The 22,500-nt window shown below is 36.0% G+C and overlaps 1 protein-coding gene across 5 annotated transcripts in view; it reads left to right on the forward strand.

Annotated features, from left to right (window-relative positions):
- Positions 1-22,500, forward strand: part of LOC136841688 (uncharacterized) — a 595,588-nt gene that overhangs the window by 242,311 nt on the left and 330,777 nt on the right. For all 5 annotated transcript variants that reach the window (XM_067108885.1, XM_067108886.1, XM_067108884.1 and 2 more), the window contains one exon: positions 12,056-12,280. In XM_067108885.1, coding sequence (XP_066964986.1) covers positions 12,056-12,280 — 225 coding nt within the window. The remainder of the gene's footprint in view (positions 1-12,055; positions 12,281-22,500) is intronic.

The raw sequence follows: 22,500 nt of genomic DNA on the forward strand, positions 1-22,500 counted from the left end.
CTGGCTGGCTTCTTAAGTAGTGGATAAAAACTTGGGCAGCGTTAAATTTCTTATTCCAGTGTTAGGATTAATATCTGGCACCGTCGCGTCGGTCGATTGTCTCCAGGGAGGTTAGAGGTCCTGCCCTGACCATACAAACCTCCTTGGTTGTCTCGTTGTCATGTTGTGCAAAATCTTTCATCATTTTGACCATCCTTTGCGTTCAGAGCTGTACCATCCACCGCTTAGTACATGATATTTAGTTAATTATAAGTGTTGCCATTTCTCTGGTGAAGTTTAATGCCACAGTTTTCTACAAGTTTGTTCCAGGTTTGATCACATTATGGAAAGGATGCCCTTGTCTAATAATCTTTGAGCTTTGTGAAGTTTATCCATGAATGATGAACCTGAATCTAGTTAATTATCTCTCTCTCTCTCTCTTTCTCAACTACAGTCTTATTGTAAACTTTGGTGAGTGCAAATGTGCAGACGCACGTACTTTACATAAAAGTGCCGCCGTCCCCACTCCTCGATGCTTGCAACACATCAGTCACGACATTCACCATGAAGAGCAGCGGTTCCTTAGTTATACACCGTAAGACAGGTCATGGCATTCATGACATTATACTGTCACTAAATGGGTCATTTTAATTTGATAAAGTAGCACTCAACCTCACCTCGAAACTCACCCCCCAACCCCCTTCCTCCTCCCCTTCCTTTGGTAGATCGACCCGTTATCATGTCGCGCTTCTTTAACTAGTGGTAAACTTGGCATCTCTGTCGCGGGTCACGTTAATTGACCTCTGACCTGTGTATGCCGCCGGCAACGGCCGTTCCCATAGTTAACCTCGACAGTGAATATATTCCATCACGTATACGTATTCAAGCGTGCACGTCGCATGTGAGCTCCGGCACGTCATGTCAGTAATAACGTATGTCAACCACAGTTCATTGAAATAGAAGGCTCTGTTGACTCTATCTAGCGCTTGATCATCTTTGCCCTTTGCGATTATTGTCGCTTCAGCCTTTTTGCAAAGGCAGATCCAGTATTTCAGCTCCAGCGGGTAAAGGTCGGCGTAGGGGATGGTTGGTGTGAGAGAGTGCGTGATCTTCGTTATTTGACTTTACAGTGGTTGACACGGACATCAGAAAACAGTGTGTGTGTGTGTGTGTGTGTGTGTGCTCTGCAATTTCCCCTGATATATGTTTGCTCTGCCTTTGTTTGGCTCTGTAAGTTCTGTATTTCTCTCGGCCTTTGAATGCAGTATTGGTTTGAGCTTAGAATGTTTGCACTATTTTATTTTATTTGTTTACGTTTTGAATAACTTGATCTGTATGTCAAATTTGTTATTGTTTATAATCTTCGTGACAGTCCATTTTTGATCCTGTTTTAAATTGTAAATTTCTTTTTTTCTTCATTCATGCTGGTGTTGGCTGTGGTGGTATTTTTAAATTGCGGTCCCATTTGGAAATATCAGAAGACGCAAACGGTGAGGCATAAGCTTAGCTTGCATGTGCTTGCCATTGCATGTGCTTGCCAAAGAAAGATAAACGACAGGAGTTTATGGAGACAGCATGGGTAAAGAGTGGCAAACATAAAAGTAAATGTAACAGAGCTCTAAGATCATCAACAATAATACACCCCTTAGACTGTTCTTTCAATCGGGGGATGCGTCCAGAATGTCCTTAGATGGTGAAATGAAATATAAAGAAAGGAAAAAGATACAAAAAATAAAGGCAGTTTCTCGTTAAAACACGAAGCAGCAGTTTATTATTTAAGGTTCCTCAGCAAATGGGATAAGAGGATATTTGAACTCTGCAGAGTTGAGAGAACGCCTTCAAATGCAACGAAGTCAAATTTGAGGCTGAAAATATATGAAAGCTAAAATTTGAAGAAAAGTTTCCTCAGGCTGCAAAAATTAAGATTTTTTCTTTTACAATTGCATAAATGGATACAATGCAAGAGACTGGATTAGATAACCCATTAACATGAACTCCTTAATAAGTTTGAGCACTGTTACACCACACTGACGAATGGATTTTAGATGACCATTGAAACTGAACAGAAATTCATGTTGAGCTCGTCTCTCCAGTCCCAGTCGTCGAAATGGAGTAGTGGACATGTTTTGGCAGAACTAAAGCTCTCTGTCACCGTGCTGCATATGATGAAACTGCAAAGAAGACGGTCCTTTGTGACATTACCGAAGCATGTTTTCTAGCGTATCTTAGCATTATGCCGGGAAACTTTGTGCCAAGTAGCCAAATTAATGGCAGCATGAGGTCGCACGCATGTAGTACGTGTTACCACGACACCGCCTTAATGACTTTGCAAACTTCAGTTTTATTACAAAACGTGGCAACTTAAAGCGAACTTTTGCTGAGGAGTGTTAAAAGGTAATAGAAAAGGTCTCGTCTGACGCTGCTTTATCTTTAATTAGTGGTGCTTTTCGTATCACAGGTTGTTTACTGTACCCAGCAGCTCATATATGCATTTGGTGTATGCCGTTAGTTCTTTAGAATTTCCCTCTTGTAAAGATATCAGATAGGAAATGTAAGAAATGCCAGTTCGTCATTCGTATGTGCGTTTTGTTATTGTGTATATATAGTCTGTCGAAATTATGTGCATTGAATAACACTCGTATTTTATAGGTGTGACTTTTTCGATACTCTTCCGAATATTTCATGATTTTTCTTTCGTAAATAATGACTGTGATTACATCATTCACTAAAGCCTGGAAGGCTGCGCTTTTTCCAAGAGCATGTGAAAAACGCAATATTCCCGCGCCGCGTGATTCCCCGTTGACCGTGACGTCATAATCATGACCTTCAGCCACGGGTTTAGAGAGTCACAAAAATCGCGGCTATTGTTATTTAACCATCGAATTATTTTACTTTATGGCATTTATCTTTTAATTTTAATCGATTTACTTTCAGTTGCTGAAGGTACGAAATCTATTCATAAGAAGAAATAGGATTCTCAAGCAATGAAACAGTGCGCAGATTGTCACGGGAGACGAACTTTTCTTTACTAACTCCTTCATTTCCTCACTACATGGACCGTTAGTCCTTTTCTTTGTAACCGTCAGGGTATCTCATATGGCACATTTTGTTGGCTTTTGACGAGCTGTTTCTATGTTAATAAATGTCCTCAAACAGTGCAATACACCATAGCTCCTATATTATGGCCTCCCACGTTTCCTTTTTACTTCTCTGTTCATTTTCCTTTATTTTACTTTTTATTAATTATAGTCAGGTTTGTATATATATATATGTATGTATATATACATATATATATATATATATATATATATATATATATATGTGTGTGTGTGTGTGTGTGTGTGTGTGTGTGTGTGTGTGTGTGTGTGTGTGTGTGTGTATATAACTGAATCACGAAAGTATGGAACGTGACGAATATATAAATAAAGACAAAATCCAAGAAGGAAAAAGAAACATTGGAGTGCTGCAAGGCCTTTCGACTTACACTGGTCCTCTACTTAGCAGACTTAAGAGATATAAAAATAAGTTTACAAAGAAGGCTCATCTAAATGACAGATGGCGATTACAAAGGGAAAAAATGTACCTGGAATCCAACGCTAAAGGATTAGCAGACATACCAAATCAGAGTTAATATTTAAGAGATTTTACAAAGGATTAGGTTCAACGGCTCAAAAAGCAAGGACAGGACAATCAAAAGATTATACAAGGAAGGTGACTGACCACCACAAAATGTTATGAAGAAAAAAAAATATACAACTCAGTGAATTATAACAATTTTTACAGGGTGAACATTTTTAACAAAAAAAAATATTTTTATTCAACATGCAAATACATAAAAAATATATATAAGGTAGCTAATTTTTAATTGTCAGTCATTTTATCTTTTAGGTCATTCTTGAACATTTTACTTATACAGGGGTCCAAACAATACATGCCAGGGATAAGATTAATGTTCCAACCGGAAGCAAGCTGTATAATAGCAGATTCTACAAGATTTCGAGAAGAGAAATCATTTGATCTGGCAATCACTGAACTTTCAGTCCAATTTATCCTGTGGGAGGTTTCACTTAAATGAATGAATATAGCATTGGATGTTTGTCCAGTTTTGACAGAATATTTATGCTGTTTAACCATTACATCTAAATCCTTGCTGGATTGGCCGATATAAAAAAGAGGGGCAGTCCAAACATAGAATTTTTTATATTATGTTGTTGTTTTCTTTTGGGATATTTTTTATTAACTTTCCTTTTAGTGTGTTATTATAGGAAAAAACGAGGTTGACATTAAAAGATTTTAACAATGATTGTATGTTTTCAAAACCACTGAAAAAAGGTAAGCTAAGAATGTTCTTAGAGGTTTTTTTCTCCATGTTACTTTCACTGTAAAACTTTTCGTGGGCTTTATTATAGCAAATATCTAGTATATGTGAAGGAGAACATAAATCTGTCCCTATTTTTCTTGTGCATTCGATTTTTTTTATCTAAATACTGGGGACTGACAATGCGCAATGCTCTTAAAAACATAGAAAGAAAATGGATATTTTGACATCAAGGTGATGGCCTGAATAAAAATGAACATAAGTTAAGTTGTTGGTTAGTTTCCTATAAACACTGAATTTGCATTGAAATGGTTCTCTATGTATTAAAACATCTAAGAAAGTGGGGCAATTGTCTTTTTGTAATTCTAAATTAAACTTAATGGATGGTACCTGGTTATTCAAATTAGAGAGTAAATCATTTACATCAAAATCGGCAGACAAAACAGCTAAAATGTCGTCAACATATCTATACCACTTTAAAGGAGTATTTAATGATATTAGGTAAATATCGTTTTTCAGAGAATTCATGTACAAGTTTGAGAGGAGTGGGAATAAAGGGTTGCCCATTGCCATACCAAATATTTGTTGGTAAAATTCACCATTGAATATAAACTTAGAATTACAAATGCACAACCTAGTGAGTGAAATGATATGACTTACAGGTAGAGGTAACTCATGATGGATTAGTTCATTACTAAGATACTCTCAAATAGAATCTATAGGGACTTTAGTAATAAGAGAACAAACATCAAAACTTACGAATCTATCAGTGGGGCAAAAAATGATTTTGTTTAATTTATCAACTAAATCTAGAGAATTTTATATGTGAGAATCGGAGATATTTCCAAGTAACGGGGACAAAAGCTTGGTAGTATATTACGAAAGTTTATATGATATTGAGCCAACAGTACTGATAATTATCAGTACTGTTGACTCAATATCATATAAACTTTCGTAATATAATAGGCCGCATAGGGTTATTTTCTTTGTGCGTTTTTACTAATCCGTACAATTATTAAGGTAATGAGGGAAATTTTACTGACAACTGACCAATTAGTTCTTTTTTATCTGCTAATCCTTTAATTGTGTTGGATTACAGGTACATTTTTTTTCTTTGTAATCCTCATCTGTCATTTAGATGAGCCTTCTTTGTAAACTTATTTTTATATTTCTTCAATCTGCTAAGTAAAGAACTATTGTTAGTCGAAAGGCCCTGCAGCACTCCATTGTTTCTCTTTCCTTCGTGGATTTTATCTTTGTATATATATACAAAATATAAGTATACCTTATTTTTACCAGACCACTGAGCTGATTAACAGCTCTCCTAGGGCTGGCCCGAAGGATTAGACTTATTTTACGTCGCTAAGAACCAATTGGTTACTTAGCAACGGGGCCTACAGCTTATTGTGGAATCCGAACCACATTATAGCGAGAAATGAATTTCTATCACCAGAAATAAATTCCTCTAACTCTTCATCAGCCGGCCGGGGAATCGAAGTCCGGCCCAGCGAGTGTCAGTCCACAGCGCTACCGACTCATCCAACGAAGAGCTGTATATATATATATATATATATATATATATATATATATATATATATATATATATATATATATATATATATATATATATATATATATATCTGTGTATAGTGGGGATTAACTTAAGTAGGAACAAGTTGCTTGATGTGTGTTATTTTTGCACTCACCTTACCGTGCTTAGATGTCTGCTATCTTAAAATAGTATAGTTTGTGCTGTGTTGAAATAAATCGTGTTTTCCTTTTAATACATTTACTAGAGCCTTAAAAAGTTATAATAATTTCGCTTCCACCTGTTTTTTTATGGGTAACGGTACCGAGACTTTGGGAGACGCCGCAATTCTACTAAGTTAACAACTGAACTCTGCCGTTGGGAGATATGTTCACAACTGGACTCTGCCTTTGATCCGGCGGCACTAATTTCACTTCACACACTCTGCTTCTGTCTCCCCGAACTTAACTGTACTGACTTATCTCTCTCTCTCCAGTTCGTTGATATAGGACTCTCTCCTGCTAAACAGATGCCAGCACCAGGTGTTATTTCACGTAGGGGGACAACGGCTCCCTTCACGAGCGACCATGTGCCGAGGAACGAACAGCTCCTCTATTTTCTGTTAAGCTTAGATACTCTGTCTGATTCACGCAGAAGCGCTGACTAAGCACAGTTCATATTCACGATACGCAAACACCATTACGACTGGTGTCCTTATGTCTATGCGAACATCTGCGACTAGAGAATATTGTTCTCTGTCTCTTTGCCTGTTTACGTATAATCTTAACAAGTGAAATCCTAAATAGTAGCGTCTCAATTATAGGCTCCATTATATATATATATATATATATATATATATATATATATATATATATATATATATATATATATATATATATATATATATATATATATTCGTGTGTGTGTGCGTGTGTACATAGATGTGTGTGTAGATGTGTGGGTGTATATCTATACAGTATATATATATATATATATATACACAGTATATATATATATATATATATATATATATATATATATATATATATATATATATATATATATGTGTGTGTGTGTGTGTGTGTGTGTGTGTGTGTGTGTGTGTGTGTGTGTGTGTGTGTGTTGTATTGAAGTCTATTGAACTTATTGGAACTTACCTTGGGTCAGCGAAATCTGACTCTAATACTGGGTTCAGTTAAAACCATTTACGAAAGAGAGTTCGGCTGATGGCCTTCTTCAAAGGGGGAAGTTATTAGGTAAACACTGAGGTTTCGCTAAATTAATTTTATTTACATTAGGAAAACACATATCAGAAGAATGGAAGCGTAAATAAAGACGGGACAAAGTCCTGTCGTTTAATAAGATTAACAAACAAATGATTAATTCTGTGACGAAACTCAAAGGGGGCCCGCCTCAAAGGGGCACCGCAGGGGAGATGAGCAGTGGTTATGCCACAGCGCACACAAGGTGATAACAGGTCCACAGCAGGCTAACTCCTATCTGCAGTCAAGAGCACACGTGGTTACTTAGTTGCAGTAAGACGCTTTGATCAAGGAATCGAGGAATTGCACAGAAAAGGTCTTGATTCCGATAAAAGTAATTTTACACAATTACGTTACACTCTCTTCTCTGATTCGTAAATTAACACAACACAAAATAGAAGCAATACAGGTCTCGCTGTTGAAATTAAAACATAGGCATTGTTTCAATAGAATGTGAAATGTTCTTATAGTGTATCTTTACTCTATGTCTTGGAGGATGAAATGGCGTGTGCGAGGTTTACCACATTACAATATATGTATGTATGTATACATATATTATGTGTGTGTGTCCTCATGGATTTACTAATGAGAGAAGTGGTCCGAGATGGAAGAGAAGGTTTAGTTTGGAGTAACAATAGAAACTTATACTTACAATATATAGATGATACTGTTTTATTCAACAAAACTCCACAAGATTTACAACTTGCTTCATAGAGTGCATCATAAATCTAGACAGATGAGATTCAAAATAAATACAAGCATTACCTGGGCAGGCTAACTGCCTCTATACCAGTGTGTTTTCCCAAACTTCCCGACTCAGCAGTGACCCAATTGACATTTCATTCGAATTATCTTTTCTGAGTGTACATGATAGAAATAATCAACACACAATCACGTGTGGAACAGAAATAAATTTGACTCACATCAGGATCGAACGCAGGTCTTTCAAATGAAAGACCAGACCGCTGACAACCAGGCCACACAAGTGATGGTATGCAGGCAGTCAGCCTGCCCAGGTAATGCCTTAAGTACAGTGGTATTCAGGTTCCAACTTCTTATATGATTTGTGTGGCCTGGTTGTCAGCAGTCTGGTCTTTCATTTGAAAGACCTGGGTTCGATCCTGATGTGAGTCAGAAATTTATTTCTGTTCCACACGTGATTGTGTGTTGATTATTTCTATCATTCACTCAGGAAGGATAATTCGAATGAAATGCTGTCAGTTGGGTTGCTGCTAAGTCGGGAAGTTTGGGAAAACATGCTGGTATGCAGGCAGCTCAGGTAATGCTTAAGTACAGTGGTACTCAGGTTCCAATTTCTTATATGACTTGTGTGGCCTGGTTGTCAGTGGTCTGGTCTTTCATTTGAAAGACCTGGGTTCGATCCTGATGTGAGTCAGAAATTTATTTCTGTTCCACACGTGATTGTGTGTTGATTATTTCTAATATATATATATATATATATATATATATATATATATATATATATATATATATATATATATATATATATATATATATATACCTGGTGTTCTGAAATTGGACCCCCTCCACAGAACAAATGGAAAGTTATGAAGTTTTCTGCTATAGCCTATCTCCAAGTACATTATTTTAAGTTTCTATTAAGCTATTTTTCATTTTACATTTCTTGCATTTTCAGACTGAGTGACAGAGTTAGATACAGCCATGGCTACGACTCGGAGGAAATCAGATGGATTGACCGAATCCGGGCTATAATCTTCAGAGAGTCCAGGGATGCTGGCGCGTCCTTCATTTCACGTTCCTGGATAGCTAAATACATTAAAAGAGATGAATCCTTTGTTAAAAGAGACCGCAACAAAAATCCATATGACTGTCATCGCGAAAAGAGTAAGAATCTTGGAAGGCCTGAAGTCCTTTCTCAGGAGTCAAAAGACATCGTAGCTGAGGCAGTGGGTAGACCAAGAAAGTCTTTATGTAAATTGGTGCTTGAACTAGAAACAAAAAGGGGAAAGAAGAGAAGTTATAGTGCTGTATATCGTGACTTGAAAAATCTGGTATCAAGCCATTTCATGTTATCAGCAAGCCCAACATCACTCAGCAACAGAGAGAAGACCGTGCATGGTTTTGTGGTTCATTTCTTAAAGATTGGGGATGAGGCTGACTTTCTCCATGATGCTGCATCAGATGAATTCTTCATTTACACAGTCAGGAAGCCAAATCATATAAATGACATCATTTGGGCTGCAAAGTTGGATGATATCAGCGATGACGTGCGCTATCGCCAGGTTGTGAAATTTCCTGAATGTTTGGGAATTTTTCTCTGTTTCACAGCCAAACGGTTAATGTGGATCATCAAAGAAAAAGGACAGTCATGGAATGGCGAATACTTCAGAGAAACTGTGCTTACTGGTGGAGTATTTCCTTTCCTCAAAGATCCTGAAAATGTGTTATCTGTTGAAGAAGTCCCATTTTTGCATAAGGCACCATGTTTCAAGGCTCTTCAGACACAGGAGCTGCTTCGAAACAGTGGTATCGATTTCTTCTCATCAAGTGAATTTCCCGGTAGCTCCCCTGACCTTAATGTGTGTGAAAATATTGGTAGTATCTTAAAGGATCGTGTTGAAGTGCGCACAGCGAACTATGATGGTATACCAAGCCTCGACGACCTGCGAAGAGAGGTGACCAAAGTGCTCAGGGAAATGGAGTTTGAGTCTCAACTTTTTTGCAATTTGCTGAAATCATACCCCTCAAGAATGCAGGCTTGGTACAGGCAGATGGAGGCCACGCAAAATATTAAATACTCAGAGAGAAAATTAATAAATACCTGTCCTGAATTACTTTTGTTTTTGTCCATATCAATTTTAGTTTATGCTGTTGAGGGGGTGGGGGCTCTAATTTTGAAAATATATATATGGGTCTGGCAGCTATAGAGACTTGTTGAGAACTGAATGGTTAGCCTTTCTGCCGAGACTCACTGCATGGCATATGGCAACAATCTCTCTCTCTCTCTCTCTCTCTCTCTCTCTCTCTCTCTCTCTCTCTCTCTCTCTCTCTCTCTATATATATATATATATATATATATATATATATATATATACTATATACATACATACATACATATATATATATATTATATAAGGTGTCTGCATATCTGTGAGGTGCCAGTAAGGTCTTACGAAAGTGAACCAAGATGTCAGAATGATCAAGTAATCGCAAGACGAACTGATAATGTCGAGCCAGTTTCCGGTGGGGCATGTGCTGTTTGCATGCCTTGTGTACGTCATTTTACCTTCACTTTTTCATAACGATGATGTTTCAAAATAAGTTGGAACAAAGTCAGACCTTTAACTGTATATCAAAAGAATCTCTCTCTCTCTCTCTCTCTCTCTCTCTCTCTCTCTCTCTCTCTCTCTCTCTCTCTCTCTCTCTCTCTCTCTCTCTCTCTCTCTCTCTCTCTCTCTCTCTCTCTCTCTCTCTTTCTTTGGCCTTATGATCGGTGTTAAATTTATGCCTTAACGCATCCCGCGAATAAAATATGGCGGGGATTTATCACTCCTAGCGCAGGGTGGCCTGAGACTCCTTGGTCAGAAATGTTCTGTGCGCTTAATTTATACCTAATGTTTGAAAATATCCTCCTATTAATTGCAGAAAATCTTTTTCATTGTACCGTTTTGGTGATGTATTCCATTTTAAAATGAATTAAAAGTACTATAATTTCTTTTAATGTTACAACCTTTCGAACGAAATCCGAAGTGGAAAGTTTACTGTAGTTATCCCTAAGAATACGAATAAAGTTCGTTTTCTTAAAGAAGGGTCAACCAGTTTTCTTCTATCACTGGATAGTGAAATAAAGAATTTTACAGTCTATTTTGAAAATTATTTTTCTTTATTATACTAAAATTGTATACTAATTGAAAAGTGAAATTAAAATACTCTCATTTAATCGAAATTTTGATGAAGAGATCATATTTTATATAGAGTCGCAAACTTTTATGAGATGTGTCTTTGGCTGTTCCTTGTCAAGAAATTTCAGTATAGTTGTTAAGTTTTGGTTTTTAATACAGGCTTCATGGAGATAAAGTTAACATACGATCACATGTATTTTCATTAAACTGTTCTATTTATTTGCCAAAAGTTGTGTGCTCATAGTGTAGTCATTTGGGTTTTTAATTTCATTTTTTTTTTTTTGTCCAGTTAAAAGAAGTATTTTGTTTTATATATTTATTAATCTTTTTCTCATTTTCAAAGGTCGCACCATCAATTCCATCTATTAAAACTAGCCGTTTTCTTTTCTTGGGGCGTTCTTTTCCTTCTATGTAGTTAGTCTGCGCTTAGTGTGCTTTATCAACTTTTGTGAATGCACACACACACACACACACACACACACACACACACACACACACACACACACACACACACACACACACACACTTGCAGAGAACTTCCACAACATTGACCATTTCATACACCAAGACAAAAAATCATCAGCAGCTCATCAGACTCAATACACATTCAGTTCCATCTATCTCAGCCTTGCAAGCAGTCACACGCCCTTCCTTTTCAATATCCTTCGTATATCATTTATCCAGCTCTCTTATTTTATTTTCTTCCACCTAAAATTCTGAATTATGCACTGTTTTCAGCACCGTTTCTTCGTCCATTCATTCCACTTGACTGGACCATCTCAAATCGTCAGGATCCATCTTTGCAACTCTGCCAACCTTTTTACTGCTTCTGCCTATCTCCACGCTTCTCGCCCGTTCAACTCTCCTTAAGTCAAATAAAACAGCAAACAATTCAGCTCATCAGCGGCAATCCTTTTCCTTCAGTCGCATTCCACCACACTTCACTTCCTTGCTTATGTATAATGACCGTATAAAATAAATGAAGGTACATGAGCGTGTTACCTGCAAGCAAATTGGTTATGTTATTCATTTCAAGTTTTCTGTTCTGCTGTAATTTTCTAAGAAGAATTTTCTTTTTTTCCAGTCGGCTGAAGTCAGAGCTCTCGTTCCTAAGGCGACGAGGTGCCATCAGAACAGAAGATGAAGAAAGTTTTGGTGACCGGGCGTGTGGGCGCTGCAGGGTGGAATTGGGGTTTATCATCAACAGAGGTGCACCTTGTCGAGCTTGCCGGCAGAAGGTGTGCAAACAGTGTCGAGAGTATAGCGTCAATGGCCGCGACTGGGTGTGTCTGGTCTGCCACAAACAAATGTGAGTAGCCCTTCAATTTTTTCTTTTCCCAAACCCATGAAACCGTTTTCTTTATTTCATGGGAATATTGGCAGTATGACCCCGTAGAGTTTATAAACGAAGCCTTTCGGTTTTAGATCACCTGCTGATGAGTATTTAAGCACAATGCATCTGGTGTTTAAAATGCTTTTCTGCAACCAGTTTTTGTTATGTGTTTTGAAGTTCAAAAGTATAATTTTTCCATTTGTTTCAGGAATGTTTACTTGGCATTAATTTTGACCATCACTTAATGTATTACCGACAAGAATTTTCAACCTTGAAATTATCTTTTATGTTTTGAAGGAGAAAAATTACATTTTTTGTATACTTTATGGCCATCACTAATACTAATTAGAGTACTGTCTGACATCGCTGTTTGTCGATAACAACTGCAATATAAGCATTAAAGCAGGTGAAAAGAAAATTCACTAAAGTATTATAAGGATAATTTCAGATATCAGGCAACTTTTAAGCTTCATAAAATTTTGCAAGCAGTTTCCAAATTGCTATGATCATGGATGAAATTTAAAAGTTTCTTAACTCCTGCAGTCATGACCGTGACATATGTAGTAAGAGAGTTTTCATTAACCAGCCGAAAAATTATTGTAATATAGAGGCTGTTGAAATTCATATGATAAATATGCATATTCATAAACAGTTAAAAATTTGCATGTAACTTCTAATTTCGTTCCTAAAATCTTGCAAACAGCTTCAAATTTCCTTGATTCTTACTGGCAGTGTCTTAGATTCCTAAGGTTTAAAGGAAGACCGCGTAGGATGCAGTGCAGGTATTTTTTTTTTCCACAAACGTGAGCAATAATGCTTTTTGATCTAGAAACGATGAAAAAATGTGTTACAAATAAGAACGACTTTTGATTAGTAATGAAATCAGGGTAACAAGACATAAGAATGACATGATTTATATTGTGATATTGCAAAAAACTAAGGAAAGTAAAAAAAAATCGGATGCATTTGTACATTATTCTTATTTTTATTGTTGGTGGTATTTTAGTTAGGATATATTTACACACACACACACACACACATTATATATATATATATATATATATATATATATATATATATATATATATATATATATATATATATATATATATATATATATATATAAATATATTTATATACACATACATACATCGATACTATTTGGGCATATTTTCTCTCCTCTCTCATACAACTCCAATTGAAGCCAGTGGCATTGTTCGCAGACACATCGTTTCATCAAGACTTTAAATCAGTCTATACTTCTTTTTCTCCTCAGGCAAGTTTCTCAGGAACAAGGAAAAATTATTCACGTTTCTTTCCAATTACCTCCAGTCGACGGACCATTCCTCGCTCATCGGCGACGTCTTCAGGATTAAATTACAAACTGACATACAAGGTTTTTATTAATGCATGCGGACTTTGCGACTGCTCATGAGATTTTAAACATGACGCCATTGGGTGCTGAATTTCTATTGGTCAGTGGGTCTCATTGTCTCCTTGGTGGTCTGCGGGGCACAAGGGCATTCCTGGTGCTCCGTAGGACGTGCTCCATGCTGCGGCTTGCAGGAAAGGGCGTGGGCAAATGCGTGATCCCCTTCTCTGGCCGTTAGTCTTGATTGCTTTGTTGTCGATAGTTGTGTTCATAGGTGTTCTGTTGCTCGTGTGTCCTTCGGATTCTTACGGATGTCCTGTGGTTTACTTGGAGAAGGGGGGATGAAGTCCGTATTTCTCTGTATGTTAAATGCAGGCCTTTGTTGATTTATACTCACAGCTTCTGCTATTTGCAATTTGTAGAACCGGGCTTCTGTATGCACGATATCTGTGCTTTCCAACACTGGAAGAATCATTAGAAAGCCCAAAGATCGTGCATAGAGAAGTCTGGTTCCTAAGGTTTTAAATAGTAAAATCAATAAAGGCCTACATTATACAAAGAGAGGAACATGGACTTCATCTTCCCTTCTTCAAGGAAACCACACGGCATCCTTGAGAATCCGAAGTGAGACACAAGTGACAGAACACCTCTGAACATTTCTACCGACAACGAAGCAAATCAAAACTATCGGCCAGAGAAGGGATTCACTCATTTGCCCACCCCATTTGCTGCAAGTCGCAGCATAGAGCACGTCCTACGGAGCACCAGGAATGCACTTACTGCCCCACAGAACACCAGGGAGACAATGAGACCCGCCGACCAATAGAAATTCAGCATCCCATTGGCATCATGTTTAAAATCTCAGGAGCAGCTACAAAGTCCGCATGCATTAATAAAAACCTTGTATGTTAATTTGTAATTTAATCCTGAAGACGTCGTGTAATATATATATGATATAGGTATATATATGTGTATATATATATATACATATATGTATATGTATATATATATACATATACGTATACTTTATATACATACATATATACATATATATACATATATATACATATATATATTATACTTTATATATTATATACATATATATATATATATACATATATATATATATATATATATATATATATATATATATATATATATATATATATATATATATATATATATATTGAGGTCCTGTTATTAATTGCAGTACTGCATAAAACCGTTGTGCAAGTGATCAGATTTAATGATATATATATTGTTGTAATTTTAAAGCTGGGGTCTTGGTAGATAAATTGGGTATACAGGGATGATACGCAACTTACTTTAATTACCCCCAAAAAATCTGGGCTCTGGCTTTGAGACAGCTAAAATTACAAACAAAGAAATACCGCTGAAGGCCTACTTCATGAGGGAAGTGATTAGATAAACTCTGGGGATTAACTTAATTCATTATATTTACAAAAGAAAACACATCAGAAGAATGATAGCGTAATTCTGGGGTAATGAGGCGAGAGCAAATGACGGGGAATTTCTTGGAGGGAATGCAATGGGTTGCCCGCTTCAAAGGACGTTGTAAACAAAGTAGTGGGCCGCTACGCACACAAGATGATACGCAGACCCACAGCTGAATACTCCTAATCTGCAATCGAAACACTTATGGTTAGGCAACCGAAACTACTGTTGAACTGTAATGAAGGAATCGAGGAATTGCATAGGAGATGCCTAGACTGAACTCGATTCCAGTGACTCGAATATCCTACGATTACGTTACACTTCTCATAAATGCTTTGCCAATGAAACAGCACAAAATATAAAAAAGCAATACAGGTCTCACTGTAGGTGTATCGCACTATGAAGAGAAAGGAGAATCGTTGAAGGCGAGATAGGGAACGTGGTTGACGAAAAACTTAAATCCTGGCACTTTACCTTTTCGTAGGAGCTGAAGTTCTCTTCTTGTGAGGGCCAGCGAGAGGGAGGGCAAGTGAATTAGTTCACAACTAAAGTTACTTTGGTACTGCCAGCCACGTGTTGGAAATAGGCAGTTTATTGGAGCAAGGGATGGACTTCTGTCTTCCGTGGCCGCCCGACCAGTTCTAAGAGCGAGCATCTCTCGCCAAGGCCCTTTGTAGCTTTGGAAGTTACGTTTTCTCTTCGTAGATGGCGTTGTGATCATTCTGCCCGCATGGAAATGCAGGCAGCGTGGCTGCGATTTCAAGATGGCGGAACGCACGTGTTCAGCCCACCAGCTGACCTGCCTTGGGCGACAAGTAGCTCTGACTGGGTCCACACCTGGAATTAAGGAATTTCCGACAGCACTTTGGACAAGAAAGAGATTAAAGTGGTTTTCCCCTTAAAGGTAATGGTGAGAGAGGTTTTAGAGGCAAATTTGCCTACAGTGAATCATACTAATTTGAATAAATTGATTGCTTAGTCCTTTTTTCTATGACTTATTGCATGTAAAATGGCGTATGAGGGAATACTCTTAATAACACACACACAGCACACACACACATATATAATGTATGTATGTATGTATGTATGTGTGTATATTAATTCTGTTTTCTTGTAATTCGAGTGTTACAGAAAATTTCTTAGCTTCAAAGCATTCCTTACCGATTTTCACGGTGTAGTGGATTTGTGTGTTCTGCTTAATATGGTTATTCGTGAAGGTGTCGCTTGATTGGTTTTCGAATTAATTCCGCCGTCCTGGGTATTAGGCAACGTTCTTAATGGCCCGGACGCGTGATCTGAGAACGACCATGCCCGGCCCTACATTAGTGTTTTTAAGTTAGTTAGTTAGTTATAAATGATTTGTTTAACCAGACCTCTGAACTCTTTTAGGGTTCTTCTCGGGCTGGGAAAAGAATGGGGGAAAGAGTACATAAAAAAAATTAAGTAGTTAACTAAATAAATAAATAATAAAAAAAGGGGGTGGGGGAATTAGAAAAAAACAATCGAGAAGAAAAAAAAAATAGAGAAAAAAAAGGGGGGGAAGATTATATTTTACTTATCAATTTAATTTTGTTTAGGAAGAGAATGATATTATTAATTGAAAAGTTATTACCTTCTGCTAGAATATCCTTTATTGATTTATTTTGTAAATAAGTCTTTCTTTCATGATGCCATCTGGGACAGTCAATCAAGATGTGTTTGATTGTTACTGGGATGTTACATCTTTCACAAGTTATTGCTACATGTTCACTCATATGGAGATGCATTAACTTTGCTCATGATCCATATTTCTACAGCCTTCCTTATTGTTTTCTTCATGATGAATTGGTCTTACGTATTTTAGAAGGTACTTCTGATTTCTTTTGTATTGTTCACACTAGCAAAAACACCACCTCTTTCCTGTAGCTTTTCAATTGGGATGACAGTGCCACTTCTCCAAGAGCCTTGGAGTATGTCGTGGGCACCTGCCTCATATAGCTTGGACACGTAACGAACACTCGAAATATAACTTCTGGTATAAAATACGCAGCAATCTTTTGCAAAGAGAAGAAAATAGAGAACAGGATTAGAACATTAAAGAAATCGAAAGAAAATTAACGACACATATTATTAGATAGAAAGATGCGGTTCTTTTGGGTCGGAAATGAGGAAGGAAAGAAATAATAGACGGGAAAGAAGAAAACTAATATACTTGTAAAAGGAAATTAATCGTGAAAAAAGAAAGGGTTGACGAGTATTTATGATGCAGCAGGTGCAGAGAATGGATTTGAAATTACAAATATTGAAGGCCTGATTTTAGAAAATTTATATGGTATGTGCAAAAAGTAAAGACAGGCATTTGAAGCAGAAGTATGTTTTTGGCAGCTCAAGAATATTAATAGTAAGAATGGATGTATGCTTGGTATTTGAAAATGAATGGGATATTTTTATAGACGAATAAATTTTTTAAAATAAATTCTGCGGAGAAAGTGCTACTTCTATTTTTAGATAATGAAGTGATTTCGTTTATCTTAACTAGTAAAAACACGAGAATGAAAGAAAAAAAAGCAAGATTGAAAATTGGTAGATACGGGTAATGTGAAAGAGAAGTGTAGCAAATTTCAAATTGGTAGATACGGGTAATGTGAAAGAGAAGTGTAGCAAATTTCAAGTCCGTAAAAAAATATGAACCCAGACCTACAAAGTTGAGAACTGTGAGAAGGGAGGCTAGAGATGAGTGAAGACTTGTGGAGGATGAAGTATAGGAAAGACATGAATGGCGGAATTTGACAGAGGCGTTAGGAGCTACGTTGTCGATGATGATATAACACTATACAAAATGTATACATGAAAAGGAAAATAAAATATTTGTATAACATCATACGTAAAGCACCAATGGAAAATGAAAAAGATAAAAGGTAGATTGAAAAACAATCGAAGATGTATCGCTAGGCAGGATTAAAAGTATGATTGAAATTTATAGCTATTTCGAGTGAAAAAAAAAAATTCATATAAAATGGAACACTGTAAAGTTCCAGGTTTCTTCTTTAGGTTACAGATTATAAGGATAATGAAAATATTTGTAAGTACAGTAGTTTATCGTAAATGAATGCTGAGATAAGAGATCTGGTTTAATATGTATGAGAAGAAAGGAACTTGCAGGAAATGGATTGGAAATATTTCGAACCACAGAAAGTGGAGAAATAAATGCCTAAGTTAAAAAATCACACACACACATGTATATATATATACATATACATGAGAGAGAGAGAGAGAGAGAGAGAGAGAGAGAGAGAGAGAGAGAGAGAGAGAGAGAGTATAATTGGCATCTGGAAGCAAATAAGACACAAATAGAGACAAAAAGAAAAATAGGAGGATTTAGGAAGTTAGTCCGAACATATAGAAGAACGACGTCAGAGCAAATGCTTCAAGTGGATTTTGGATACCTTTCCAAGCAGCCATTTTGGAAGCGTGTTTGTTATTATGTTGTGCTTTCTTTTTGTAATGTTGAATTTATCAACTTATGTTATGCCTATTATTCGTTGCCCATATCATGAAGTTTACTTTTCTTTTATAATGTTTTATCGTTACTGCATGGCTTTGTTATTCTAGTAGAGTTTTTAGTCCCAGGAGGCTTTAAGAAGACGCAATGCAGTTTTTCTTACTTCAATAACACAATAATAAAGTTACAGTAGGTTTACAAAATGAGTCGAGGTGTGAATCAAAGTGTGAGCCTTTCTTCTTCTAATCCCACAACTGCTGAGGAACGACCTCCCCCTCTAAGGCTCTAGTCTCCTTCTGCTCTAAACTTTTCTATTTTCTCTCTCCTTCTATCTGTTCCTTCTCTGCTACTCTCCCTCTGAACTTGACTTTTTAAAGATTCTTGAAAACCAATGTCCAGCCCATCTGTAGGTGGGAAATTGCTTCTGTCCCGCCTTTGGTAGACGTCTAATGGTGGTTGGGGCTTACCTAAAGACGCCCCTTTTTGGGTGGATTTGTTGATTTGCCGCTCCTACAAAGGAGGTTCTTTTCACGTCACCGGAGTGATGATTTCCGGTGGTAGTTTACAAACCTAATGCAATTAGGCACTTGTTTAAAAATTCTTTTATGAGATTTCAGTAGATTAACTCGCGCCCGAGTTTGGCTTCGTACTCATGACACAGTCATAACACTTATGTTTCGCTTCTCCTCTCTCTCTCTCTCTCTCTGTTCGTTTTCTTCCAAGCTCTCTCTCTCTGTTCGTTTTCTTCCAAGCTCTCTCTCTCTCTCTCTCTCTCTCTCTCTCTCTCTCTCTCTCTCTCTCTCTCTCTCTCTGTCTATCAGTGTCTATCAATGGAAGGTTTCTCTCTGTCTATTCATAATTAATATTCAGAATTCCTAGCTATCATTACATCACTCGGTCACCTACCAACATTGTCTTCAATGTTTAAATAATTATAATAAAATGGATACAACATTAATAATTAAACTGGCAACAAAATGACATAATAAAAATTGTTTCTCCAATTGTGGAGGAAAAGATATGTTCATGAAAATATTAAACATACCAAATCATAATCAATCACATTAAAATATTAAACATGTCAAATTATAAGCATAGTAATTCATATGCACATTAAATGAATATATAGGTATATTAAACATATGATGTTAATATCAACTGTCAATTATTGTTACTCTTGAGTCTGTCAATATCCCTTGTGTTTTTCTGATAAGATTCCTCACTAAAGTTATAAATAAAATAACAAGTATTACTATTACCAGTAGATTTACTAATGATAAAATTGGGGAGACAGTGTCTTTATAGTAGAAATATTCATCAACATAGTTCAAATTTTCAAGTTTCTTTAATTCTAATTGAGACAGCTTAAATTCATCTATTTTATATGAGTAATTGATATATGGTACCTGTTTCTTGAATTTATAGGTGGTGAAAAGATGAGGTTCATAATATAATTGGTTTGCTATCACTAATTGACATGATGTTGTAAAAGATTTAACATTTTGAAACTTTACCTCTGTAGTAATGTTGTTACATTTAATTTTAGCTACACCAGTATTTAGTTAAAATACAAAAATTTCTTGATCAATTATCAGTGCTTCAAAAGTTTTCTTACATTTGTTTGTGCATACATCTTTTTCTTGGTTTTGGTTTAATACAAGCTCTTGAACACAGGGATATGCATTAGTGCTCTTATACAAGTTATCAAAATTACATATATATTCCTGTTCTCTTAACATAATACATTCATCAAATTGTTTGTCTGTAAAGAATGACAATAGTAAAGCATGTTCTTCTAATGCAAAATGCTTGATTGCCCCCTTTTGAATGACTGCTTGATCATTAATCAACATAGGAAATGGGTACACAGTGATTAATGTGTTTGTGATCCTACTATTGAAAGGTACAATTAAAATAATTTTATCATAAAGCACTTTGACACCTTTCCAGTCCGTCTATTCTTTCTTTTTCATGTTCTACAACTTAATAAGTGCCAAATAATGTGTTCAAAGCATTTCCAATGAAGGGTAAGAGGGATCTCTTTGATCATTTTTACTTTTCCATGTCTCTTTATGTATAGGTTTCACTACATACATTTATGATATTTTCACTACATACATTATATTTACGATATTTTCACTACATACATTATACTTACGATATTTCCACTACATACGTTATATTTACGATATTTTCACTACATACATTATATTTATGATATTTTCTTTATATATAGGTTTCATTATATTTATGATATTTTCAGTACATAGATTATATTTATATTTTCAGTCTAATACCAATACATATACATACACATATTTAACTCTGTCTGTTTCGTAGATTACATATTTTGTTTACAACATTATCTACAGTATTTTCATGTCTTGTGTTATCTATAACTTCAGTGGCCCATGGATCTGTTTTTACTACTTTTATATGCTTCCAGTGAACTACTTTTTCCTTTAGATCACTTTCATTAATTACTCTATATTTGTTTAATTTTAACTATTCTACAACTCTATATTGTCCAGTGAACTTGGGAGAAACCTTTACATTTGGCCCTTCTAGTACATGATTTTGTACATAAATTTGAGTACCTACTGTAATGTCTGGTTTAATGGTACTTTAATTATAATATCTGGCATGAATGTTATGAACTTCTTTTAATTTTTCCCTTGTTTCCATGATTGTCTCGTAAGTACGTCTGGTCTTCCCTGCAACATAGTCGTCATAGTTATCAGTATGTCTGGGTGGTGTTGCATCGTCTAATAATGTGTCAGGCATTCTTTTCTGATAACCATATAGCAAATAATATGGGGATTCTCCTATTGTCTCATTTACAGTATTATTCAATGTGATTTGTACGTCTTCTATTGCTAAGTCCCAATCTTCTGTCCGTGGGCTCACTAAAGTTTTAGGATATCCTTTATTTTACGATTAGTTCGTTCTACTGCTCCATTAGAACTTGGTTTATAAGCTGTTATTTAACACTTATTTATTTAATTGAATTTACATATTTTCTTTAAAAGATCACTAGTAAACTCGGCAGCATCGTCCGAAAGAAGAACTTGTGGACATGAATGTCTTGTGATAATTCTAGATTTAGAGCTTCTGCTACTGTAGCTGCATCTCTGTTTCTTACTGGTATGATATCTACATATCTAGTTAAATAGTCTAAGAAGACTAATGTTTGTCAATTTCCTCTAATAGTGGTTGGAAATGGACCTAAAAAGTCCATGTACTACTTGAATGGATTTAATTCTGATGGATATTTTTCAAGTGGACCTTTAAGATTTACGTTACCTTTATGTTGATTACAAACTACACAGTTTTGTACAAAGTTTTTGGCATCTTCACTACAATGTGGCCAAAAATAATTTCTGGTTATGATTCTGCTTGTCTTTTTGATTCCTGGATGTCCTGCTAACTTATATGAGTGTGTTAGTTCTAAAATTCTCTGATTAGTGTTTTTGGGATGCATAGTGGAGAACAACCATTCTTCTCTGTTGGCCTTTTATACAACAATCCATTTATTAATTAAAAATCAGGTTTTAAGGATTCATGTAGTATTAACTGTCTTACTATTTGTCTGATTTCTGCATCATTTTCTTGTTGTATTTTTACTCTTTCTAGATCTAAATCTACTACTCGACAAATAAACCAAAAGGTATTAGTGGTAATACATTTTTCTGTTTCTTCTTGCGATCTGGATAGTGCATCTGCCAAGGTGCTAAATTTCCCTGGAATATATCTGAATTCTGGAGCAAATTCTAATACACTAATGAACCATCTATTGAACTTCATGTTATTGGTAAAGGCTCTCTTTTTAAATAAGTCACAAATGGGTTTGTGACGTATTTTATGTCGGGTTTTCTTGTTTTTCATGCC

This window comes from Macrobrachium rosenbergii, chromosome 9 (genome assembly GCF_040412425.1).
Source record: "Macrobrachium rosenbergii isolate ZJJX-2024 chromosome 9, ASM4041242v1, whole genome shotgun sequence".
NCBI classification, from domain to species: domain Eukaryota; kingdom Metazoa; phylum Arthropoda; class Malacostraca; order Decapoda; family Palaemonidae; genus Macrobrachium; species Macrobrachium rosenbergii.